Source organism: Macrobrachium rosenbergii, chromosome 1 (genome assembly GCF_040412425.1).
Source record: "Macrobrachium rosenbergii isolate ZJJX-2024 chromosome 1, ASM4041242v1, whole genome shotgun sequence".
Taxonomy (NCBI): domain Eukaryota; kingdom Metazoa; phylum Arthropoda; class Malacostraca; order Decapoda; family Palaemonidae; genus Macrobrachium; species Macrobrachium rosenbergii.
Window position 1 is genome coordinate 6,209,983 of NC_089741.1, and position 23,634 is coordinate 6,233,616.

Genomic DNA, 23,634 nt, shown 5'->3' on the forward strand with positions numbered 1-23,634 from the left:
ATAAACTTTCGTTCATTTACCTGAACGTCGCCTCATCGGTTACACACACACACAGGTGCGCGCGCGCGCGTACGCACACATATATACAGTACACGCGTGTATGTACTATGTGTAATGCAAAACATATCTCGGATTTCAGCTTAGGACTGGGTCCTTTGGTTTTTCACAGGAGAGATCATGAGAACACCAAATCACCTTTTCCAGCTGAAATCTGCCTGCTGGTGTGACAAAACCTTCAATATCTGATATGTCTGTTGATAGTAGTTAAACATAAAACTAAGATAGAAAACTTGCTTGCAATATAGCAATACCAAAATTTTACCAGACAGTATTGACCAGATGAGTGTTACGTCTTAATACTTACAGACAATTTACATGAACTTAGTTTTATGGCGTCTGCATTTGGGAGCATATTCTTTGCAAGTGTTTGTTTGTTTGCTCCTTAGACACTAGCACATGGAAGCCGGGTCGGCGATAACATGTCGGGATTGGATGGCTGGAAATCGCTACTCCGCAACTCTTCTCAGCGGCTCAGGCAGCAGTGAGCTGCCTCTGGGAGTCTGACTCTGAGTCCGAGTTTACTGTGACGTCAGTATGTGTCTAGCTTTGTACGCGAACGGTTAACGCGTTCATTTTTCTCCCTGGTGCTACGTTTTTACAGTTTTAATCTTCTTTTTTAATTCCCTGAAGGTGAAAAACCTATTAAACGGACACCTCTGAGGTGGCCGTGCTACTGCGAATTCCGGTTTGACTTATAGTAAGGGAATAGTGGGAGCTGCGCTATCTATAGATACGGCCAGTCAGGTAAGATAAAACAGAATTGGCTTACGGAATATAGCGTAGCTGACTTCCCTCCCCCATTTCTCTCTGTGCTCCCTTCTCTTTGTTGTAAGCGTCTCCCCATATTTGTGCTAGCTTTGCTCTTTATTTTTAAGCTGTAACAGACAATGACCATATCACGATGTGTACCGTCATGTTAGTATATTTATGCTTTATTGATCAGTGTACAGTACTGTATAATTATATGAAGCGATAATCTTTTCCTCCTAAGACCGAGCCTCGAAAATGTCTTTACTTATATTTACGTAAGTGTGCACATACAGTCCTATATATAGCCTAAGCTTTTCAGGCTGCAACATTATATCCACAGAGACTGAGTTTCTTCATTCAATTCTAAAGGCTGTCTACTAACCTAAGCTTAATATTAATCTCCTAGCGACGAAGTCAGGCGACTAGTTGCCCGCTCCTCTCCCCCTCCCTTTTTTGTTTTTGTTTTACTTGACCCTGAGTGTTCGGTTGACCTGGCTGTTTTCTGATCATAATTCTAGGCTCGACTAATGCTCATTATTATTATTTTTAGCGGCTTTTGTTTGTGTTTCTGAGATCACTTGGGTAAATTTATTTTTCAATAATTATTTTCGAATATCCATATTAATGTCTCAGATATTCTCTAGTTGTGAGACCGACCTTTCTCCCGTTATTATCAAGCTTCATTTTTTAAAAGAAATTAGTATCAGATGTTAAGAAAGACTTCATTTGAAAACAACTTGCTGCTAGGATCAAATAACTAGTGCGTTAATGACCAACCTGCAGTTATATATATCAAAATCTCTCACGAGGAAGCAAAAATTCGCAGTTACGTCGATTAGATTGATGCGGAATATCTTGCTTTATCAAGACGTCAACCACTCAAAACATGAAATTGTGGTATTGTTACCTTAGGCTAGTATTGCAAATTCTTATGGATATAATGTGATTTTGTGCAGCGCGGTAGTTCAGTTGAATTCGTATTTTTTTGAAGTCATTGCTTATTTCATCGACAAAATAAGTCAATTTTCGATTATCTTGTATCTCAGATATTCAGTCATCTGTACATGTTGCGCTGTGTTTAATTAATCCGCTTTGTTGTATTGTAAGAGATGCTTGAATTTGCCTATAGCTTATCATCTGGAGGTACGTAAGTTTATTCTCCGGATTTTTGTCCAGTTTGATTATTATTATTATTATTATTATTATTATTATTATTATTAGTAGTAGTAGTAGTAGTAGTAGTAGTAGTAGTAGTAGTAGTAGTAGCCATTGGACATTTGCACACATTCTTGTTAAATAAACTGATGCCACTTTGGCGGACATATAGCCTAGATAATATAATTTCACCTTAAAGTTATTCTTAGTGATTGGAAATACTTATCGATTTATTATTAATTTTCATGAGAAATAAGCGAGTGATGCGACAGAACTTATAACTTTACTTGAACTTACCTTGTAACCAGTTATCCTTTAATAATGGTACATTTGGTTATCATAGAGGAACATGATAATTTGCATATTAACCTTGAGTCACAAGATTGTGTAATGGGTTTTTCCGTACACGACTGACAATCACTGGTATGAAAATTTTGCGGTGACTTGTGTTTCCTGTTTAATGAAACTTTGTAAAAAATTATGAATACACACACACACACACACACACACACACACTTCGAATGAATGTAATGTTCTGTGAAAAACAATTATCGCGGGAAAAGCATGTTTTTGGTGTTACTACCACCACAGTCATGGATATTGGTAGCACTGATGGATGGTAAATATGGTTTGTATGTGTTAAGTTATGCGGAGGTCTTAATTTTGTTTTCATGGTCCTTTACATGGTGAAGGAGTGTCAGATACCTAACTTGAATTTTCTGTAAAACCTAGATCCATCCACGAGCGACGGCGTTGCTTTTGTTTGTAGTAATCATTCTTCCTAAATTTGCTGTTTTCAGTTTAATGGCCTCTCATTAAGACAGGCGGCTTGACAAGTTTTTCATGGTGAAACTTGTGTTTTGAAAGCTTTTGAGGACTGTCTAGTTTCTTATCGTAACATTTCAGAGAGTAGGCTAAGTGGTGGAATCGGATAGATTTTTCATGTAGATTATATATCGGATAAGGAAAAATGTTTTGACTTTCAGCTCACCAAACTTGACGGATCAGTTTGGTACTGCAAGTATTAAACATCCACAGAATGTATTCATGTCCTTTTCTTTCGTCATCTTGGATAATCTTTATCATGCAAAGCCAAGAATGTCCCGTAGTGGTTTAGACGGTCGTCTATTTAGTATGTTATTTCAAAGCTTCGTGCTTTGAAGGATTTAGGGTGTGTACCGTTTTAGTACATATCTCATGTTGAAAGTTTAATGTGACATTGTTTTCTTTTCTGGCCCCTTTCCCAGATTGTTTTCTTTTCTGGCCCCTTTCCCAGATGAAATTTTCCACGAAGCTTTGCTCTGCGTGAAAAGAGAATTCATAGTTTATATAGGCTACTTAGCCTCCTAAGAGAATTAATCGTGTATTCCTGAAATTCCTCTCTTAACAGGAACATAGATTCGTTCTGTGGTTTTCTTAGCAGTACAAAACCTACTGCATTTACGTGTTGCATCATCATCATTATTTCTGCAGTGCCCTGAAGGTTCAGTTTGCATGCCGACTCGTTATCCTTGAAACGCAGCCCTGTCTCCAGGTGATGCCGAATCAAAGTCCCAGTTGGACTGCTTGCAGCCAGGCTTTTGTACCTGCAGAGTGGGAGTGTGGCTGATGTTTTGGAAGCGTTGATGCGACAGTAACTGTTGTGGTGTATTTTCTCAGGAACCGCCCGATGTTACGGTAACTGTTACAGTTATATAACATATACACATATACATATGTATATAATTTATGTATATGTAATGTATATATACATACATAAATACGCACACATACTATATATATATATATATATATATATATATATATATATATATATATATATATATATATATATATATATATATATATATATATATATAGCTCTTCGTTGGGTGAGTCGGTAGAGTTGTGGCTTAGCACTTGCTAGGCCCGAGTTCGACTCTCCGGCGGTTAATGAAGAATTAGAGGAATTTATTTCTGGTGATAGAAATTCATTTCTCTCGCTATAATGTGGTTCGGATTCCACAACAAGCTGTAGGTCTCGTTGCTAAGTAACCAGTTGGTTCTTAGCCACGTTAAATAAGTCTAATCCTTCAGGCCATCCCTAGGAGAGCTGTTAATCAGCTCAGTGGTCTGGTAAAACTAAGGTATACTTAACATATATATATATATATATATATATATATATATATATATATATATATATATGTATATATATATGAGAATAAGAAGGCCCATAAAACACTATTTAAACGTTGAAACCATATATTTCGGGCACTTGTTTCTGTGCCCCTGTTCACTGGTAGAATATGGACAGGTGGAAAGTTACAATGGTATATATACAAAAACACGAAATATATGGTTTCAACGTTTAAATAGTGTTTTATGGGCCTTCTTATTTTCATATTACACTGCAGTATTACAGGAAAAGACACACACACACACACACACATATATATATATATATATATATATATATATATATATATATATATAATATAATATATAATATATATATTATATATGTATGTGTGTGTGTAGCAAAATAAAGGCAATGCCACGAAGGAAAGAGAAACGACGAAGTGGTACTAGGCATTTCGACTTATTGTCCTTTACTAAGTATATAAAGGACAATAAGTCGAAAGGCCTGGCACCACTCCGTCATTTCTCTTTCCTTTGTGGCATTGCCTTTATTTATATATTCATCACGTTCCGTATTTTCGTGATTCATTATACATATATATATATAGCAAAATTCATGTAATTTATGACATGGGATTAAAGTTAAAATGTCAGAAATGTCAAAGTAACAAATCTCTACAGGAAGGTTTCAGTAAAGTCTTATTTTTTCCATTCCAGTAGAATGGCGCCTTCCAAGAGGGGAAAGGGTTAAATGCTCTTCTGTAACGTGAATTTTAATTTCATATGAACACTCCTTAAAATTGTCTTGGTTAATGAAGCTTTCAAGAACTCTGACAAATATGTAGATATCATAGGTGTTGAAATAAGTAACGTAAGAAACGGGTTAAGGGATAAGCAATGTAAACATACAAAGACAAACAAATGAAGTAAGAAAGGAAATCTTGGCTGTGGGGACAGTAGAACCAGAGGAGAAAGCAAGTCCAGTATAATAGTTTCTAGAGTTAGATATTATAAAATATAAAAGACACTGTGGTTTTTCAACTTAAATTACAACATGACTCTAGTCTAACTAGACCAAGATTAATATTTAAACTTTTTTAATAAAGTATTTGCGGTAGTAAATGCTGATGGTAAAGTTTTTATATTTTTTGTTGCTGTGTTTGCAAGGCATCAACCGTAGAGCGTTGTCACAATGTTCATTGTTTAGGCTTGTTGATACGAACAAAAAATAAGACTTTACTGGAATCTTTCTGTAGAGATTTGTTAATTTGAAGTTTATTTTTACGTGGTTTAGAGCAAAAGTGGCTATAGAAAAAACGTGGACTGAACTAAACAAAAAGCTTCTGTAGGTAAAGCTGTTGGTAGGTAGCCTAATCACTGAATTTGAAAAAGAAGAAGACATGTAAGTTTCTGAGTACTACAGGACTAGGCTACGTACAGCCATACGAAACGTTTGATTTTCGTGCTTCCCATTGGAAGCAGAACTCTTGGAACGTTAGTCAATAATATACTGATACCAGTGAAGATAAAGAGGCTCCATTAAAGCTTGCTACATTGAAGTTGAAATGGAATGAGAATAGTCCCTTACCATGATGGAGTATTCTGTCGTATTATTTTTTGTGCAACTCACGATATTTACATCAGGCAGGAGGAATTTTTAGACTCACCCATATAACAACTTTTACGGAGTTGTACCGCCTGTTCTTTTTATTCTTCGAACATGACTGTTGACTTCGTGTGTATTGACAGGATCATACACATATGGCAAAATGGCTCAGTGTGTAGACAACTGCTGACTCATTATTATATTGCCGTTTTTACGATAAGAATCCAAAGGACTTGACTTGCACTTAATGTGTAACAAGGTTCATCATCTGAGAGCAGATTACGCATCTTTGTCATTTTTAAAGTTTATGTGTTACCGTACTTTACTTTGGCCTTACCTAATGCTCTCAAGATACTGGTTCTTAATCTTACATTTCTCAGCATGTTTTGTGATTTATATTGTAAATTAATTAGAATTCAATTCCTGAGAGGGAAAAATCCATTGTGCCTATGTTGACTGCACTTCCCAAGTATGTTGGTCATTAGTCGATTGTGGAGGGGCGCCGGTAGGTTTGGAAAGGGAATGAGTTTACTAAAAATCTCTTCCAAAATGAATTGCTAAAAAGCCGGACCTTTAAGTATTTTCCTCTTAGACTTACAGGGAGTGGTCAGAGAGAGAGAGAGAGAGAGAGAGAGAGGAAGGGAAGCGGGGGGCGGGGGGGTTAGTCGGTGTTTATTATCACATACGTAACTGGTGAATAGAAGGTGAACTCTACTTCCAAAGGACTTCCACAATATTAGCCGCTTCCAAAGGACTTCCACAATATTAGCCGCTTCTTTCAGCTCATCAGCAGCGTTTTGACCCCTTTACTGCATGCCTCAATTTTTCAAGCACTTCCTGAATTTGAAGACCTTCGAGTCCAGCACTGCTTCCACTTCATCTGTCCATCCCTCTGTAGGCTGTCTCCCTGTCCCCTCTTCCTCCGAACACTTCCAAATTACCCAAACTCGTCCCGAAGGTTCAGCCTCCACGCCAGCGATAAAACCGCCTTCAAACGCTCGCAGCATCCATCTTGTCATATAGGTTCACCTTTTCACTTCTTAAAAAGATTGCGGCATTTGTTATCATATCAGTCCTTCCCTTTCCACATCCTGTATGCAGTACTATACAAATCATTTATGATAAGCTCAACATTTTTATTTTAGTTCACAGTCATTGTCTTCAATCGTAAATTGAGCAGCAAGCTATCACATTATATGTGAACTTTACTGGTGTAGTGCACTGCTTTCATTAGGGAGACCACGCAGGGTCGATTCTTGGGCTGTTCCAAGCAGCCGACGAGCTTTGAACCTGGCAGTCAGTCTGTTGTAGTTCGCTACTGCCGGAGGCGAAGTGCAATGTTATACCCAAGGTCCTTTAAATATACTCTTAGTATATTTAAAGGACCGAAGTTATACCAAAGTAATATACTAACATTGGGAGCGTAACACCTATTAAGGGATTGGGGTGATTGGGATTAAATATTATATATATATATATATATATATATATATATATATATATATATATATATATATAAAAAAAATGCAAATGGTGATACAAGCAACAGATTTGGCATGAGAACTCGTAATATCCCCATAAATCAAAATCAACCTCCGGCCACCTCAATATTTGGCTACTTCCAAGATGGCTGACACTTTTCCAAAATGGCAGTAAATTTGCTGTATTTTCAAATATTTTCATTTCATAAGCCTATAAAAGTTGCATACTGTCCATATAATGATTGAGAATATATATTTTGGCATTCTTACTGTCATGAAGAGATAAAGTGAACCCATCTTTCCAATACGACCACCATATGAACACCTTATTTCCAAAATGGCCACCAAAAATAAAAAAGTATGTATCTCCTGAGAGAAACCAACATGTTTTGTGTATCAATTAGTTTTAGCAAGCGCAGCTGCAGAGAGCTCTGCAGCTAAGTCCAGATTTGTAGCACTTGCACCTGCCATGGCATTCCATTTTGTAGCCACACTTATTCAGTTCTTGGCAAGATTGTGCGACTATTGGCAAATCTATGCAATATGGAAATCAGGTGCCATCAATCTGTTGCCATCCCCAGTGTCTTGGACTGGGCAAAACTGGATGACATACTTAAGACGGGCACCAAATGTGCCCTGCTTGAAAGGCAGCTTTCTTGCAATGCTCTCTAAGAGCAGCCCTTGTAGGGGGAATGCAATCATAAGCTCTTTGCTTTCTTGCAAAGAGATCAAGTCTAGCCTCATTTACATTTTTATACAAACTGCTTCTGTTGTACATTAGCACCACGAACTCTTCAATAATTTGCAGGTCTTCATCTTCTACAGCTGCTGGTATTGAACTTAGTTTGGTGAAGGTGGGTGTCCTCACCCTTTTCATCAGTGCTCGGATGCTGAAACAAAGATATACCTGTCCCATGGAAGGATGTTTGTGCAGTTGTGGCACTTGGATTATGGTCCAGATTGCCAACAGCACAAGTTGTAAAGAGTCCTTTTCTTAGTGTAGTGGGACAAACTACTTCTTCCTCCACAGCCCTTGTTACAACTGCTTCTCCTGACCCGTTAGTCAATTCCAGAACCCTATCATAGCTGATGCTGATTCCATGGTGATGGAATGTATCAATTAATTGACGCTTCCTGGTTTTTGCAAAGACCAGGAGACCAGTATATATTGGAAACGGAGGTTCTCTTGACTTGGAATGTCTGGAGAATGTTGAAGATGCTGGATTCTTTCGACAGTTGAAGTGCAAAAGTTGTGCTAAAGCTAGATCAGTAGATCATGTTCCATATTTAAGTTGGGATTTTATATTGCCACCGTTTTGTAGCACACTTACAAATTTTAACAAACTTGGTGGCACAGATTCTCTTCTAGTGTCTGCTGTTAAGGTTCCATCAAATTCTATCTCATGTTCAAGCATCTGTTTCCTCAATATCTTAGCTGCTTTGGCCACGATTAGTGCATCATTTTAGTCACATGCTGTGGGTAGGGCTTCTCCCATTTTCCTTTTGTAGGCAAACCAAATTTCTCTTCCCTTTTTAAAGTCCTCGAGTTCTGGGATGCGGGGAAGTATCTGTTCTTTCAACCGTGTTCGGTGCACAAAGGAAGCATCAACATTTAGCTGTTCCAGTCTTTGTTTGTACAAATCATAAAGTTCTGCCTTTGTAAAATAGCAGCACCCATCTGTAGTCAGCTGCTTGTCTCTTATGTACATCTCAAGCTTAGCAAAAGCATGGGCACATGCCTCTTGTCTGTATTGCACATAATCGTCTCCAATTTTCTGGGAATTTAGCCAGGCCCTTTTCCTGTTGTACACACCTGCCTGACAAGATGGATGATACATATGGTCCTGAGAAACAATATATCCAGCACTAAGCTTGGCCAGAAGTTTCTCATGTAGTAGGTTGGTGGCACATCGTTGCAGCTTTTCATGTAAAGGCAATGTCATGGCCAGTCGTAAATCTTTGGAGCTGGTTGGTCACAAATAAAGCATATTCCTTCTTTCTCAGTCTTAGATTCTTCTGCATCTTCTCCATCTACCTTCTGGCTACCAGTAAATTTTGCTGATGGGGCATCATCTTCTTCTTTTGTCTTACACAGTGACTTCCTTTTCCTTTCTAGTTTTGTTGTTTTGAACTTCAGCATACATGATTCATAATATGTTGCTTTGTTATTTTCAAAGGTCTGCAGAATTCCATCACCTTCATCAAGCCTTTTGGGATGAAATGGTATAGGCATTGCATTTAACTTATAGAATTCAGGAATGTTTGTAGCAAGGGTAACATAGCCAGCACCAGATGCATCAACTAGTCTTTCACGTGTGTCCTCTTGGCACAAGCAACAAAGCTTCCAGTTAATCGTACTGTCTCCTTTCAGGAGAGACGTTGACTTCCAAGATTGTCCTGCCATTGCTTTTGTTCTATAGGCCGAGGGTTTATCCTTTTACCACCTATATGACATATATGCACTTTCAGATATGGGATGCAACTAGGCTCATATATGTCATAATCCTACCCCTAGCCCAATCATTCATCCAATGCTATTTAATTCCCATGTGATCTGTACACCATCTAGAAGACTAAAGCCCCATCTTCCTTGGCTCGGCTCTCCCACACTCAGGTGCAGCTGTTTAACTTTGAAGTGGGGCTAGCTAAACAGCATTTGAGAAACTAATAACAAATCTCTGCCATTAGCTAGCACTGAACTCCATGCTGAGTTTCACAGCTATAGTGTCAACCAGTGTGCCCTGGTAGTACACTGACACTACACTATTACACTTTTACATTAAGCTTATTACCCATTTTTTTTCTAAATGAGGATGAAAATTAATTAATTGGGGATTAATTGATTTCTAATCTACAAAAAATAAACTGATCAGGCTGAAGTTAACCCAGATCCATGTATTAACCGACCTTTAGCCTGATATATGAGCTTAAGTACCAGTTTTTGGCATTTTGGCAGACATTTTTGATATAGTGACAGCCATCTTGGATATTTCTATGCATGTTTTTAATATTCTAATATAAACTGGGCGTGACTTAGGGATCTGAATGTGATTAATCAATTAAATTCCATTATTCAAATATCCACAGGACGCTATTTTGAAAACCTGTCAGCCATCTTGGAAAATGGCAAAATTTTGTGTGGCTGGAGGTTGATAATGAGACCAAGGGACAAGAAGAATAGTTGAGCAAGTTTCATGTTTGTATCACCATTTGCACTGTTTCCCTATTTTTTGTAGTTACCTGCTCCACTATAATATATATATATATATATATATATATATATATATATATATATATATATATATATATATATATATATATATATATATATATATATATATATATATATATATATAATACATACACACACACACACACACACACACACACACACACACACACACACACACACACACACACACATACCCAAACCCACAAGCCTCGTACTCTTAATCTGCGAGACTACACAAGAAACACTCAATGCCGCCTCCGCAACTGCTAGCAACCGCAAAATATTCTAGCCACAGCATAGGCTGCTATGGCATCGACTAGCTCTCCTACTGTATTACGTTTTCACTTGCCATTATTCGTACATACTTACATTATAGGTAGCGTGGATTTGATATTAAGCGACATCTGTAGCTTCATGATGATTTTATATATATATATATATATATATATATATATATATATATATATATATATATATATAATGCACTAATAAAGGCAAGTGAAAGCGTACCGGTACTTCAGGAGGAGAGTTAGTCGATGCCATAGCAGCCTATGTTGTAGCTAGAATATTTTGCGGCTGCTAGCAGTTGTGGAGGCGGCATTGCGTAGAGCTGACTGGAACTGAGTGACCCTTGTGTGGTCTCGAAGATTAAGAGTACGTGGCTTGTGGGTTTGGGTATGAAATTTCAATCATTTTGCAGTTATGCATATGAACGTATTTTACTTAATCTTAATTTTCAGACGTAAATAACTATTCTTTACATTTTTCAGTATTGTTAATATTTTAAGATTGGTGGGACAAGATGTTCGTCCGTTGCTAGGGGGTTAGTTGTGCGAGTGACTGAAAAGACATCGTGTGTTTCCTGTATTCAGCCATGTAAAAGTGGCGTAAACCGCCGGATGTATGTTTCATGGCATATGTACGTTCACGAGTTTGCCTGACCCTTTGACTCGAATGGTGATGATATGAGCAGAGAGTGTGGTGAGTCAGCGTAAACTTGGAGTGGAAACATCCAACATTATCGCTGCCACAGCCACACGATGGTATTTAATAGGCCGACCAATCATTGAGGAGCCCTTGCAAGAATTGTAGCTCCTGTTGGCCGCATACTCTCGGTACCGTATTTTCGTTACTTCATCTAGGATTGTGGATAGTTCTGCCAGCATGGTTATTGTCAAAGCATAAAGCTTAAACTGGCTGTAGGGAAGATTAGTATCATGTCCTGAATCACATCAGATCTTTGGGGGAGGGGTTTCTGGGTTAGCATTATTGTCACTAATTGTGCAGAGAAGTTATCTGTAATTTTCCGGTATACTAGGTAACTGTTACAAAAAACAATATCAGATCCATTATGGAGTATCATCATCTGCCAAGCTTAAGAGGAAGCTACAGTACTTTTCTCTGTCACGCTTCAGAATGTATCTTTAAAGAAGTACTTTCACTTATTTGTGTTACAGACTGCATCAGACTCAACCGCTGACGACGGAAGACCGAAAAATTCAAGTTAAAAATTAATAGCAGGAACCTTTAGCAAATAATGGAATAGCACCGCGCACGCGCGCGCGCGCGCACACACACACACACACACACACACACACACACACACACACACACACACACACACACACTTTCTCTTTTCCTCTGTTTTGTACAAAATGATCAAGTTGTGCTGGGTTACATTCATGGTGTTTATTAAGCAATCGTAGCTGGACGAAGATCATTCGCAAAGAACGGCTGTGGGTTGAACACCATTTGTATCAGTTACCCGAAAATTCATGGAGTGCAAAAGACATTTTTATAAAGAATGAAATAAGTGCAAATGCGACAGTTTCATATTAAAATGAATTGTCTAATTCACCGGCGGAGAAGGGTTTCATAAAATGAGGAAGGGCTCCAGCCTAAGAGTATAATCAAGGTTGTTTGGACCTGCGGTATAATACCAGTAATATTCGTTGTTGCAGCAATCATTATTTTTGTAGCTACATTATTGACATTAGTAGATTTAATCTCGCCTAGTATGGAAATAATAGAAACATGAATTTTTATTCTAGAAGTAATTTTTGTCAAGTTTCTTTTGGAATTCGTAATCACTGGAAAGACTGTGTTATTAATATATCTCACGATAGAATGATAACTGCGTTGATAAGAAAAAAGAAAGAGTCAGGCTGCGTGGAGGGAAATGCTTTGTTATTTTGACCAGTCTTAATCTTCTGCAAGTATAATTTGGCTTGGTATAAATACCATTTGGCAACCGAAATGTTGCCAGCTATGTTTTTCTGTCGATATTTTGGACTATATTATGATTTCGCCTCAGGTTTGCATTTGTTATTCCTGCTGCTCCAGAGTCGATGCAAGTCGCGTGTTGTTGCATTTCATTTCACCTCAGGTTGAGGTCTGTGTCTCTCTCCTTTAACAATAATATATAATTCATTGAATGGTCATTGTGTGCATTGATAAATTTAGATGCTTTGCTGTGCCTGCTGTGTCTAATTATTCCATGGCGGCTGTGGCGTCCGTCGGTTTCCAAGGTCAAAGTTATGTGTGCTTTAGACGAAGGAATCGATGTCGTTGAAGTGTGGCTGTCGTCTCTCTCTCTCTCTCTCTCTCTCTCTCTCTCTCTCTCTCTCTCTCTCTCTCTCTCTCTCTCTCTCTCTCTCTCTCTCTCTCTCATTCGTTGCCTTTAATTATCCCTTACGCTGTTCACAATAAAAGAAAATGAATAGTAAATGGTCATCTGTATTTTTATCGTGCATCGTCTGTGAACTTATTCCCGACCGTGTTAGAAAGAATAGTATGGGTAAAACCTACAGTATGTGCGTGTTCGTGTATTTAGGTGTTTGTGTATCCCAAAGGCTATGAGGCACTGTTTTTTACCATCTTACCGGTTATTAATATGAACAGATGTTATTGTAAGGAAGGTGTGTAGTTAAGACTGTACAGATGTTATTGTAAGGAAGGTGGGTAGTTAAGACTGTACAGATGTTATTGTAAGGAAGGTGTGTAGTTAAGACTGTACAGATGTTATTGTAAGGAAGGTGGGTAGTTAAGACTGTACAGTAGTTTGATCAGGTTCCGCTTTCTGGGAAGGGAATTCACTACTACAAGAGCTTTAACTCTTCTCAGACATGGTAGCGTCACTCTCAAGCAAGTCTAGGTCTTAGGCGATATGAGATAATTGCGCTGTTCCTTGGCAGAAATGTTGTTGTGTTCATGTGCGCGTTGCACATAACCTGTATGTCGTAAAGTGAAATGAAGACGACTGAATTTTGCTGTAGTTGCTGTAGTGTCCTTCTTTTTTTTAGCCGTTTTAAAGGTAAGCGATTCTTCACAAAACCACTGATGCCGGGTGCATTATCAGGATATGGGAGAATGGATTGTCTCCTAATGGCTGCCTGAATTGAAAACCTGTTAGGGTTTTTAATTAACCATGATCGTGGCACTTATGAACGTAATTATTATCCTAATATGACGAATGTAAGCTAGATTTATTTTTGTTGTTAAGTTGAAGATATCGAAACTGATAGAGAAGATCCGAAAGACGTTTGTCGAAGGTTTCCGTAACGCTGAGACTCGTGTTGACTTCCTGCCTTCCACTGAGAAAGTGATCACAAGTGGAGTTCATTGTGGCCATTTCACTATAACCATACTTACTCTCTGCCCATCACACGCTCGCACACATCGTACGTTTTTATACATATATAGGCTGTGTATACACACACACACACTATGTATATATATATATATATATATATATATATATATATATATATATATATATATATATATATATATATATATATATGTGTGTGTATATATATATATATGTATGTATGTATGTATATATATATATATATATATATATATATATATATATATATATATATATATATATATATATATATATATATATATATATATATATATATATATATATATATATATATATATATATATATATATATATATATTTTCAATTTTGAATAAGGTGAGTAGGAAACCGTAGCCTGAGATCATTTTTTTCATATGACATTCGAATCGATCAGATTACAAGGATATCTTTGTTTTTATATGATGGTCGTACAGCAACAGTGCAGTGATTGCTGTTCTTAAATATCGCCCTCCTCTATTTAGAAAATTCCTTCCTTAAATAGTCCATATTTTGTGACCCATCCTATGGACACTTCCTTAACAATTCATATGAATTTTTCCCAACGGCAAGTTCGGGTACCGGTGTGTATGAGATGTTAATTACTTATGTGAATACATTGTTTATTCTCTCATTTTTCTTATTGTTCTGGGATCGGTCTGGTGTTCCTTGTGTAAAAGCTGTTGTTTTGATTTTTGAGATTAAGCCGGCTTTGTTACAGCAAGTGTGGTAAGGTGATGAAGGGGTTAAGCGACCTGATGTGGACCCCTGGATGCTGTAAACCCAACAGAGACCAACGGAGGGTTTGCTGGTAGCTGTGCTGCATTCTCAGTTACAGAAGTTGAAGAATTTCAAGAAGGCCGGTTTGGTCTGCGGCTGTAATGGCTGTTGAAGTTCACGGTATCGATTAAGATAGAATTGCAGAAGCATTCGCGAGCTTCAGGCGCAAAGCTTCATGTTGACTGAACTGAGTACTGTCAACTACTTGAATACTAAAAATACATTATTTTGCTTCGGTGTACGACACATTCAGCTGTCAAATGTAGTGATAGCGGCGTGATTGTTTCGTATTTTGTGAGCCGCAGGTTTTAATAAATGCCAGAGAAATTAGTCTTCTTAAGACACGAAAGAGGTTAGAATTTGTAGTTATAGAAATTTTGAAAGGTTCTAAAGACTGTACAAGCAAGATAAGTATTAGCTAGAGAATTTTCTAAAGTGTTTCTCTTTTGCTCGTGTGCTGTTTTACGAGGTTAACCATGTTAAATGTTTATTTTTGATGGGTTTGCATTCTAAGGACATCGTGTTCCTAGGTGGTACAGACGTGAAATGTGAAGGGGGAAACGAAGAGAATTGCGTGCCTCAAGAGGCGTGTAGGTCATAGCTTGGTTGGGGAGGCGGTATTTGAGAGGTAGCTTGTCGAAAGCTCTCTAGAGGTACGTTCAAACCTGGACCCCCTTAGGCGGATATAGGCGTTGGTAGGTACGGGGGAGTTGTCCCCCCCTCTCACACTGGCTTTTGGATCACCTGTGTTGTGTTGCCATCTCTGTTGTCTGCACTTTCTAATCAGGCACTTAGCTTTTGGTTGTTGTTGCTTGAGTCTTTCCAGGAGACGACGCATGTTTGATGAAAAGGTTATGCGTATTAATTAACTGTGGTTTGGGGTAGGAAAGTAGGTTGTCATTCACAACCACCCCCCACAGAGCATTCTTTTTATGACGAACCTAAATCCTCCATTAGATAGTTTTACGTTTACTCCTTAAAATAGCAAGTACAGCTAACAGCAGTTTGGGCTATTGGTGTGAAAAAAAAAAATGTATTGATACTAAATCGCTGAGTATGGGGATTAGTCATCCATGCTCTGTAAACAGGTGTTCAAGATTTTACCATTACAGGAAAAATGAAAACGTCACCTGTTAAACTCGTTGTCTCACGCGGCGTCGATAATCTTAGTGGTTGTAACCGCATTGCATACAGTATTAAATCATACATTAAACAAGCACTGCTCCTCCCCCATAATGCTGCTGGTGACATGAAACTATAATATAGGCCCAAAGAGTAACTTGTTTCGACCTTGACGTCAGAGCTTTTGCTTTGGATTCCTTCAAGTAGGCCTAACAGGGCAGTCGTAAGAAAAGAACACCTAGCCTACCGAGGCTTAGACGACAGTGATGGACCGCCATCCACCTGTCTTGGCTGGTTGCTATGGTCGATAATGATTAGGCCTAAGGGTCAAGGCCTATTTCGATGACACTTTCTTTTTCTTCTCCATATCCATTTAGCCTAAACCACCCCCAGTGTTCTCTGATTCTCTGCTGATAACATTCTGATATTTCTCTCGTTTACTTGGTCTGTTAAACTACAGTTGCGTCTTTTCTCCAAGAGGGAAAAATACTGAATTATGTTCAGGGGTTGTAAATTGCCAGTTGGGACCCATAGGCTTCTGGATGATACAAATGGTAGGTCCCCCGTTCTTTTGCGAATGCATACGAAACTGCCATGCACTGTGATATGTCTGTATGAAGCACAAACTAAGGTAAAGGAAAATAGGAAAGGGAGGGAAACGGAATGGCGTCTAGTTACAAAGATTGCATTTGACTAGCCACGTGAGGGAAGAAACTGATAGGAAGCAAGAAGACGAATAAAGGGAAGGAAGTCGAGAGGCACTGGTTGAGATAAAGGAAGTCAGTAAACTGAACAGTTTCGGGAATAATGTCGTACGTCAAGTAATTTTCCCACCTACTCTCAATTTCCTGTCCATCGCTGAATGATCTCATAGGTCCCAGTGCTTGACCTTTGGCTTAAACTCTGTATTGCATTCCATTCCACAACTTTGTCTCAGCATCTCGAGTTTTCCATAACTTCACTAAGCACCCAATCCACCCAAATATTCCATAAAATCCCATTTATCCCCTCCATGAGCTGCTCAGAGGAAAGAGACCATTTGTGGGACAAGGCCGTCTTAATCCACAATCCGTCATCACTGAGGCACCAATAGCACTAGTTTTTATAATCTCATTGTATCATTTATGTTTATTTTGTGAGTTTAATGTATGATTTCAACTTTTATGTATTTTTTTTCTGTCAACCACCCTTTAACCATCTTCAAAATCAGTACTTTCGCTTATTTTACATCTTCACGATTAGATACATAGTACACTAGTACCAAGCTGTTTACGCTTTCTGACCTGGTATTGAGAGGATGCGGCAATGTGTCTGCCATGTGTACACAATATCCTAACTTAGGTCAAGGTTTTATGAATCAAATATGGGAAAAGTGGCAACATCTGAAACTGCATGTTCGTAGTCATTTTGGTTTCATCGTAAAAACTTCGAATTGCTCCTGTACACCCTCTACCTTACGTAGACAACTTTAAATCCTATCATAGTTTTTTACCAGTTCCATGTGCGCTACATGCCGCCTCTTTTGTTTTGGAATGGCTGATGTTTGCAAGTGACTGAAATCTGCAAAACTAGTGAAGGAATTTGGAAGTGTTTGTTTGTCAAGGGAGAAAGTGTGAGGTGAATGTTAGCAAGAGTAAGGAAATGAGATTAGAGTAAAAGGAAACCAAAAGAGCGAATGATGGAGGTTGTGAGGGGTGTTGCAAATGGAGCGGATGAGAGGAGAGTTGAATGATGATGGCAGGATCTCTGCAGAATGTTAGAAAAAAAAAGTGTTGTAGAATCAAAAGTAAGTCCGCTTCCTTTTTAGATGAAAAGTGTTTCTTTGTTTCAACGCAAATACAAACCAGTGCTTTCATAGATGGAGTTGCTCCCTCTTGGTGTGTTTTTTGCTGTCACTGAATCATCTCAAAAAGTAAAATCAAGAAGGTCTACAATTGCCTGTGATCTGAGCTGGCCTTAGTCTTCCATTGTGGTTGCAGCCATGTCTGCTGTAGCTCATTCACCGAGTTATCTCACATTTTTTGTTGCACCATGTCTTTGTGTGTGTGGCCTATACGTTATTTCTGGGTCAGGGTTGTGGCCCCATGTGTTTCCCTCCTCCAGTTTCATGTGCTATGTGCATCTTTGCTAGGCTTTTTTCTCAAAGAGAAGGGTTGTGTGTGAACCTGTTGTGAGGAGTGCGAATCACATGACAATCACCTTTTTTCATAGTGAGTGATATTATGGTGCCTTTGTGTGTAGGTGATCCCCCCTTTCGTTTTAGCGTGACTTTTTGAGTGTAGACCAGTGTTTTCCTCTCTGAAGGGTGAGAGCCTTGCACTGCCTTCTGTGTTCCTTTGTGTTTTTCTTGAGCATATAGTATTAGGTGCCCAATGTTTTTCTTTAGGTGCTGCGTGGTACCCATGGCTGTGACCCTCCTGCCCTTTGTTCTTTGTGAGCATACTTAATGGTTTCTAGCATATATGATTTTAAAACGTATCATGCGTTTTTATGCATGAGAGGGAAGTCATGGGACTTATGAATTTGAAATGTCTGTCAATTTGCACCCTGCATTGGCAGAGTGGGAAGTAAAGTAAAATTTGTGCCTTGGTAAGGAGTGAATTAAATGTGAGGGCTTCAAAGGGAAAAGAGAGGAAGAAAAACAAAGGAAAATGTTAGAGGAAGAGAATAACATACAGGATTATAAGGAAAAGAAACAAGCGAAGACTTGAGTATTCTCTTTCTGGTTAGAGGGACCAAAGAACTTTGTAGGGTAAAAGGGTGGCACTGTGCCAGATTTGCACTGGTGCCAGGAGAGCTCAAAGGCTCTCGTTAAGCTACTTAATGTTACCTACGCCCGTGATTTCTGCCGCAGATCTCTTCAGGTTGATGGTTCTCCTTGGTAGGGGGATCGGTCGAACCGAGCCCAAGGAGGACATTGGAGTGCCACCTGTGTTGGCTTCTTTGGCAGCTGAAGCAGTGGCATTTGTTACAGGCTCTATCCCAAGTTGCTGCAGTTCCGTGAGTTCATCAGCCATTTGTGACACGGCAGAATCCTTACTCATGGTCATGTCCACAGGGGACCAGGAAAGGAAGGAAGAGGTCGCGATGGGCATGATAAGTTCACAGGTTACCATAAACAGCTCAGGCATGGGTTGCGAGGCCGAACCTTCGGTTGAGCTCCTGCTGCTGTCGGAAGAATCTGTCTCTCTTACCGGCACTGGTAGCGGAGCCAAGCCGGGAGAAGAGAGGGGATCCTGATTGGGATCTCTTGGCTGGAGATTGGAGGCGTGCTCTGGCACTGGCACTAAGGCAGGGTCAGGCACCAGTATTTGATTTAGAACTTGCTCGTCGTTCAGGACGGATGGAGCTTGGCACTGCTCAGTGCATGCAAGTGGCACTGTCAGAGATTTTAAATCAAGTTTGGCATCTCCTGGAGGGAGATCTATTTGCTGCACTGCCACTGGGGCATGGCCTGGCATGGGAATGGGATCTGGAATCAATTTTGATGGAGGTGGCCTCTGCACATCATACTCAGGTGGTGCTGGCAGTGGAATGAATGCAGGTGTTTGAGGCTTACTCCTGCCTAATGAATGATTTGAAGGATTTGGACCCCTGGATTGCTGTAACTTAGATGGTGACTGGAAATCCTGTCCCAGGAGGATGCCATAACCTCCAGGAATATAGCTTGCTGCTGCAAGGTTGCAGATTTTGGATCTATGAGGTCTTGTGACTCTCAGCTGAACAGTAGGAAGTATCATTTTAAATTGACTGATACCCTCAATTGTGAGGGGTATCAATTGTGACGAGTTTATGTCAGTTAATAGTAGCTCCATAGGGAACTTTGCCTCTCCTTATGTGGGAAATTTGCGCACCAGAGTCATCAAATACATTGACCTGCCGTGCGGGGTAGCTACCTTGAGGAGGTGGCACATATTTAGGACCCTCTGCTGGAGGGCCTCAGGACTTTGGATTTGTAACTGCCAAGGGGATGGCGGGAGTACTTGATTTATTATTAGAGCATTTTGCCCTTGTGGGAGAGTGGCCATAAACTTTGCAAGCCGTGCAGTAGCTCTGGCTGTAATCTCTTTGTGGCACTGCCCCTGTGGAGGGTGCAGGCTTGTTAGTTGGTGGATTTCTGGGAGAGGGTTTGAAAGGCTTGTTGGGGGGTGCCTGGTGCTTGTTCCGGCACTGCTCAGTGGAATGTCCGGCTTTCTTGCAGAACCTATATACAACAGGCTTCTGCGAGTGCCCATTCTTGGGCGGAAAGGTGCCGAAGGTGAAAGAAGAAGGGCATATTTTGTGTCCCAATGAGCTTGCATGGCTGTGATGGGTGTCCCACACGTTGGCGAGGTGACAGCACTCCGCTAGAGTCACGGGCGCTTTTTCAAAGACATGGGTTGCTTTGGTGGAAGGGGCGTAATATAAAAAGTTTTCAATCTTGAACTGCTCGAGGATGTCCTCGGCTGTGGAGACTCCCAGGGGCTCTAGCCAATTAGAGAGGGCCCTATCTGATTGATACACCCCGTCAGAGCAGGTCTGTCGTGCCTCTTTTATCTGGCCTCTCCAGCATTGTCTCCAGCATTTGGGGGTGATTTAGTATGCCTTTCTGATCGCCTAGCATACCTCCACCCATTTCCCTTGATCCTCCTTAGGGAGGGTGTTGAAAGCAATTAGACCCTTCCCTCCAAGGGACTTTCCCTAGAGTAAGGAGGCTTCGGAGAGAGCAAGTGGGTATGTGCTAAAGGCCCTTTCTGCCTGAACGAGCCACACCTTGGGCTCGTCCTCGGTCCACTTGGGCATAAAGGCATGAGCCTAAGTGAGGGTGGATGCGCCAAGGGCTGGAGAAGAGCTGGTAGTGCCAACTTGTGCCATCTGGAGTTCATGGGCCAGCTGCTTTTCCTCCCTTTCAAGCCTATCCTTTCGTTCTGTTCTTTCTCCCTTCTTGCTTGTTCTTCCCTTGCAAATCTATCCAGCCTATCTTGTTCTTCCTTCTCCTTTCTCTCTTGTTCTTCCCTTGCAAGTTTATCTAACCTCTCTTGCTCTTCCTTCTTCTCCTTTCTTTCTTGTTCTTCCCTTGCAAGTTTATCTAACTTATCTTGCTCTTCCTTCTTTCTGCCTCTTCTCATTTTTCCTGGGCTATTCTTTCTTTCTCCTTATCCTGTCTTTCTGCCTCTTCTCATTTTTCCCGGCTATTCTTTCTTTCTCCTTATCCTGCCCCTCTGCCTCTTCTCATTTCTCCCGGGCTATTCTTTCTTTCTCCTTATCCTGCCTTTCTGCCTCTTCATATTTCTCCCAGGCTAGTCTTTCTTTCTCCTTATCCTGCCTTTCTGCCACTCCTCGTTTCTCCCGGGCTAGTCTTTCTTTCTCCTTATCCTGCCTTTCTGCCTCTTCTCATTTCTCCCAGGCTAGTCTTTCTTTCTCCTTATCCTGCCTTTCTGCCTCTTCTCATTTCTCCCGGGCTAGTCTTTCTTTCTCCTTATCCTGCCTTTCTGCCACTCCTCGTTTCTCCCGGGCTAGTCTTTCTTTCTCCTTATCCTGCCTTTCTGCCTCTTCTCATTTCTCCCGGGCTAGTCTTTCTTTCTCCTTATCCTGCCTTTCTGCCACTCCTCATTTCTCCCAGGCTTGTCTTTCTTTCTCCTTATCCTGCCTTTCTGCCACTCCTCGTTTCTCCCGGGCTAGTCTTTCTTTCTCCTTATCCTGCCTTTCTGCCTCTTCTCATTTCTCCCGGGCTAGTCTTTCTTTCTCCTTATCCTGCCTTTCTGCCACTCCTCGTTTCTCCCAGGCTAGTCTTTCTTTCTCCTTATCCTGCCTTTCTGCCTCTCCCTCTGCCTGGGCATCATCTATTTTTTCTTGGACCCACTCCCTCAGGACTTGTCCTGACAGTCTCGTGTACTTTCCGGCGGACATATAGAACTTAAAGTCCTCATTTTGCTGGGTTCTGGATGTCGTAGATATCTTGAGATAACGCTTACCCTATATGGGCATGACCCTTTAGATAATCAGTATGTCTGAAAAGACACTAATTTCAGGGTGTCTCGAAAGACTCAAGTTGTTTGCGATGAACGGGTTTCAGTATGTCTAAAAAACTCAGGGCTGTTTGAGCGAACAGGTTCAGTATGTCTGAAGAGACTCAATAATGTTTGAAATGAACAGATTCAGGGTGCCTGAATGCGACTCAGAATTCGTGATAAAACAGTATCAATATGTCTAAAAGAATGAATTTTAATGTCTCGAAAGACGTAAATTGGATTTTATTACATGCATGGACTTTCTGTAGCATGAATGTTTGGGTTTTTTGGTTCTCCTCGTAGGATGTGATGTGTTCCCTGGGAACTGACTTGATTTTTGTCTCGTAGGACGTGGTTTCAGATTCACACACGGACTTGACTGACTATAGTGTGATTCTTAACGCTTGGTTCGGGGAGCATTTGCCCGTTCCCGAGAATTTCCTTTTATTGGTTTTGCCTCGTAGGGCGTGGATTTGTTCGCAGGGAACTGGTTTGGTTTTGTCCCTGAAAACATAGGAATTTTGATTTTATTTCGCGTACAGACAAGACCAGCTATAGCGCGAATTTGGGTTTGGTTTAGGGAGCGTTTGCCTGTTCCCGAGAATTTGGTTTTTCTTGTGATAAGAAAAAAAATTTTCCTTTTAGGGGAGTCCCGATATGGGTTAGGTTCAGGAACTCGGTGAGCATCGTAACACTCTTAGAATAATAACCCCAACAATAAATAAAAAAAAGGACGTAGTTTAAACCTTAAAGAAATAATGCTTTTAGAGACACTGGGATACTGGCGCAGAGGAGGTAAGGTTTATATACCGATACAAATTGGTGGGTTAGAAACCATCCGTTTTAGAAGTACACTTCTGCTTATTTTTATAGGAGTGATGAGTTCATAGCCAAGAGGTGGATAAGTTACAAAGTTATTTTATTGTTAAGTTACACTGATAAAGTGCGTATTTTGCCAACAATAATAAGAACCTTTTCCTCCAACCTAATGTAAGCACAAAACTTATTCTACCATGCATGAGCGCAGTTTGCCCAAGTTCACGTGCGTACGAAATTACATTCCCTTATCTTAGCTGCTTGGGTTTGTGTTTGGCTCAGTAACTGACAGCTCAAGGTCGTCTGGCACACACACCTGGCCTGAATTTTTCTGAGACTGGCCGCACTTATACAAATATATTATCCTGCTTAGGTTTATTTAGAGGAACCCAAATATAAAAAGTTTCTCATAGGCTTAACCAAAATTACACTAGGAACAACGTGAAGACCATGGTCACAGCGAACTTAAGCAAAATGAAAGATAAACACAAATAAAGAAAAGGAAAAAAAAAGGTTCCTTGTGCTTATGAATGAAATTGCATGCGGTCACTGAATGGAAACGCTTTGAAATTAAATAGAATTTATCACGTGTGGTGCTGTATGGAGGAATGTGCACAAATGCAAATATGAAGCAAGTTTATTTGCTCACATGGCCTGAACAAATTTTATGCCTTTTCTGAAATTTCACTCTATAATGAGGAATTATACATTTGCCTAACGGAGAGAGAGAGAGAGAGAGAGAGAGAGAGTTGAACTCCTGAGCTCCAGCGAGACAGAAATTTGCTGGCTGACCGACGTGGGATCTAACATGTGCGTAGTTAGAATTCCACAACGACAAATTGTCTGGATAACACGGAGGAAATACACACACTATT

The 23,634-nt window shown here is 40.0% G+C and overlaps 1 protein-coding gene across 5 annotated transcripts in view; it reads left to right on the forward strand.

Annotated features, from left to right (window-relative positions):
- The first annotated feature begins 591 nt into the window (after positions 1-591).
- NFAT (NFAT nuclear factor) overlaps positions 592-23,634 on the forward strand; it is a 240,675-nt gene continuing 217,632 nt past the window's right edge. For 2 of the 5 annotated variants that reach the window (XM_067124167.1, XM_067125575.1), the window contains exon 1: positions 592-804. Coding sequence is in view for 2 of the 5 variants with exons in the window: in XM_067122865.1 (XP_066978966.1) it covers positions 13,655-13,718 (64 nt within the window). In the remaining 3 variants the exon portion in view is untranslated. Of the gene's footprint in view, positions 805-13,531; positions 13,719-23,634 lie in introns of those variants that run through there. The other 3 variants (XM_067123543.1, XM_067122865.1, XM_067124933.1) reach the window with 3 other exon arrangements.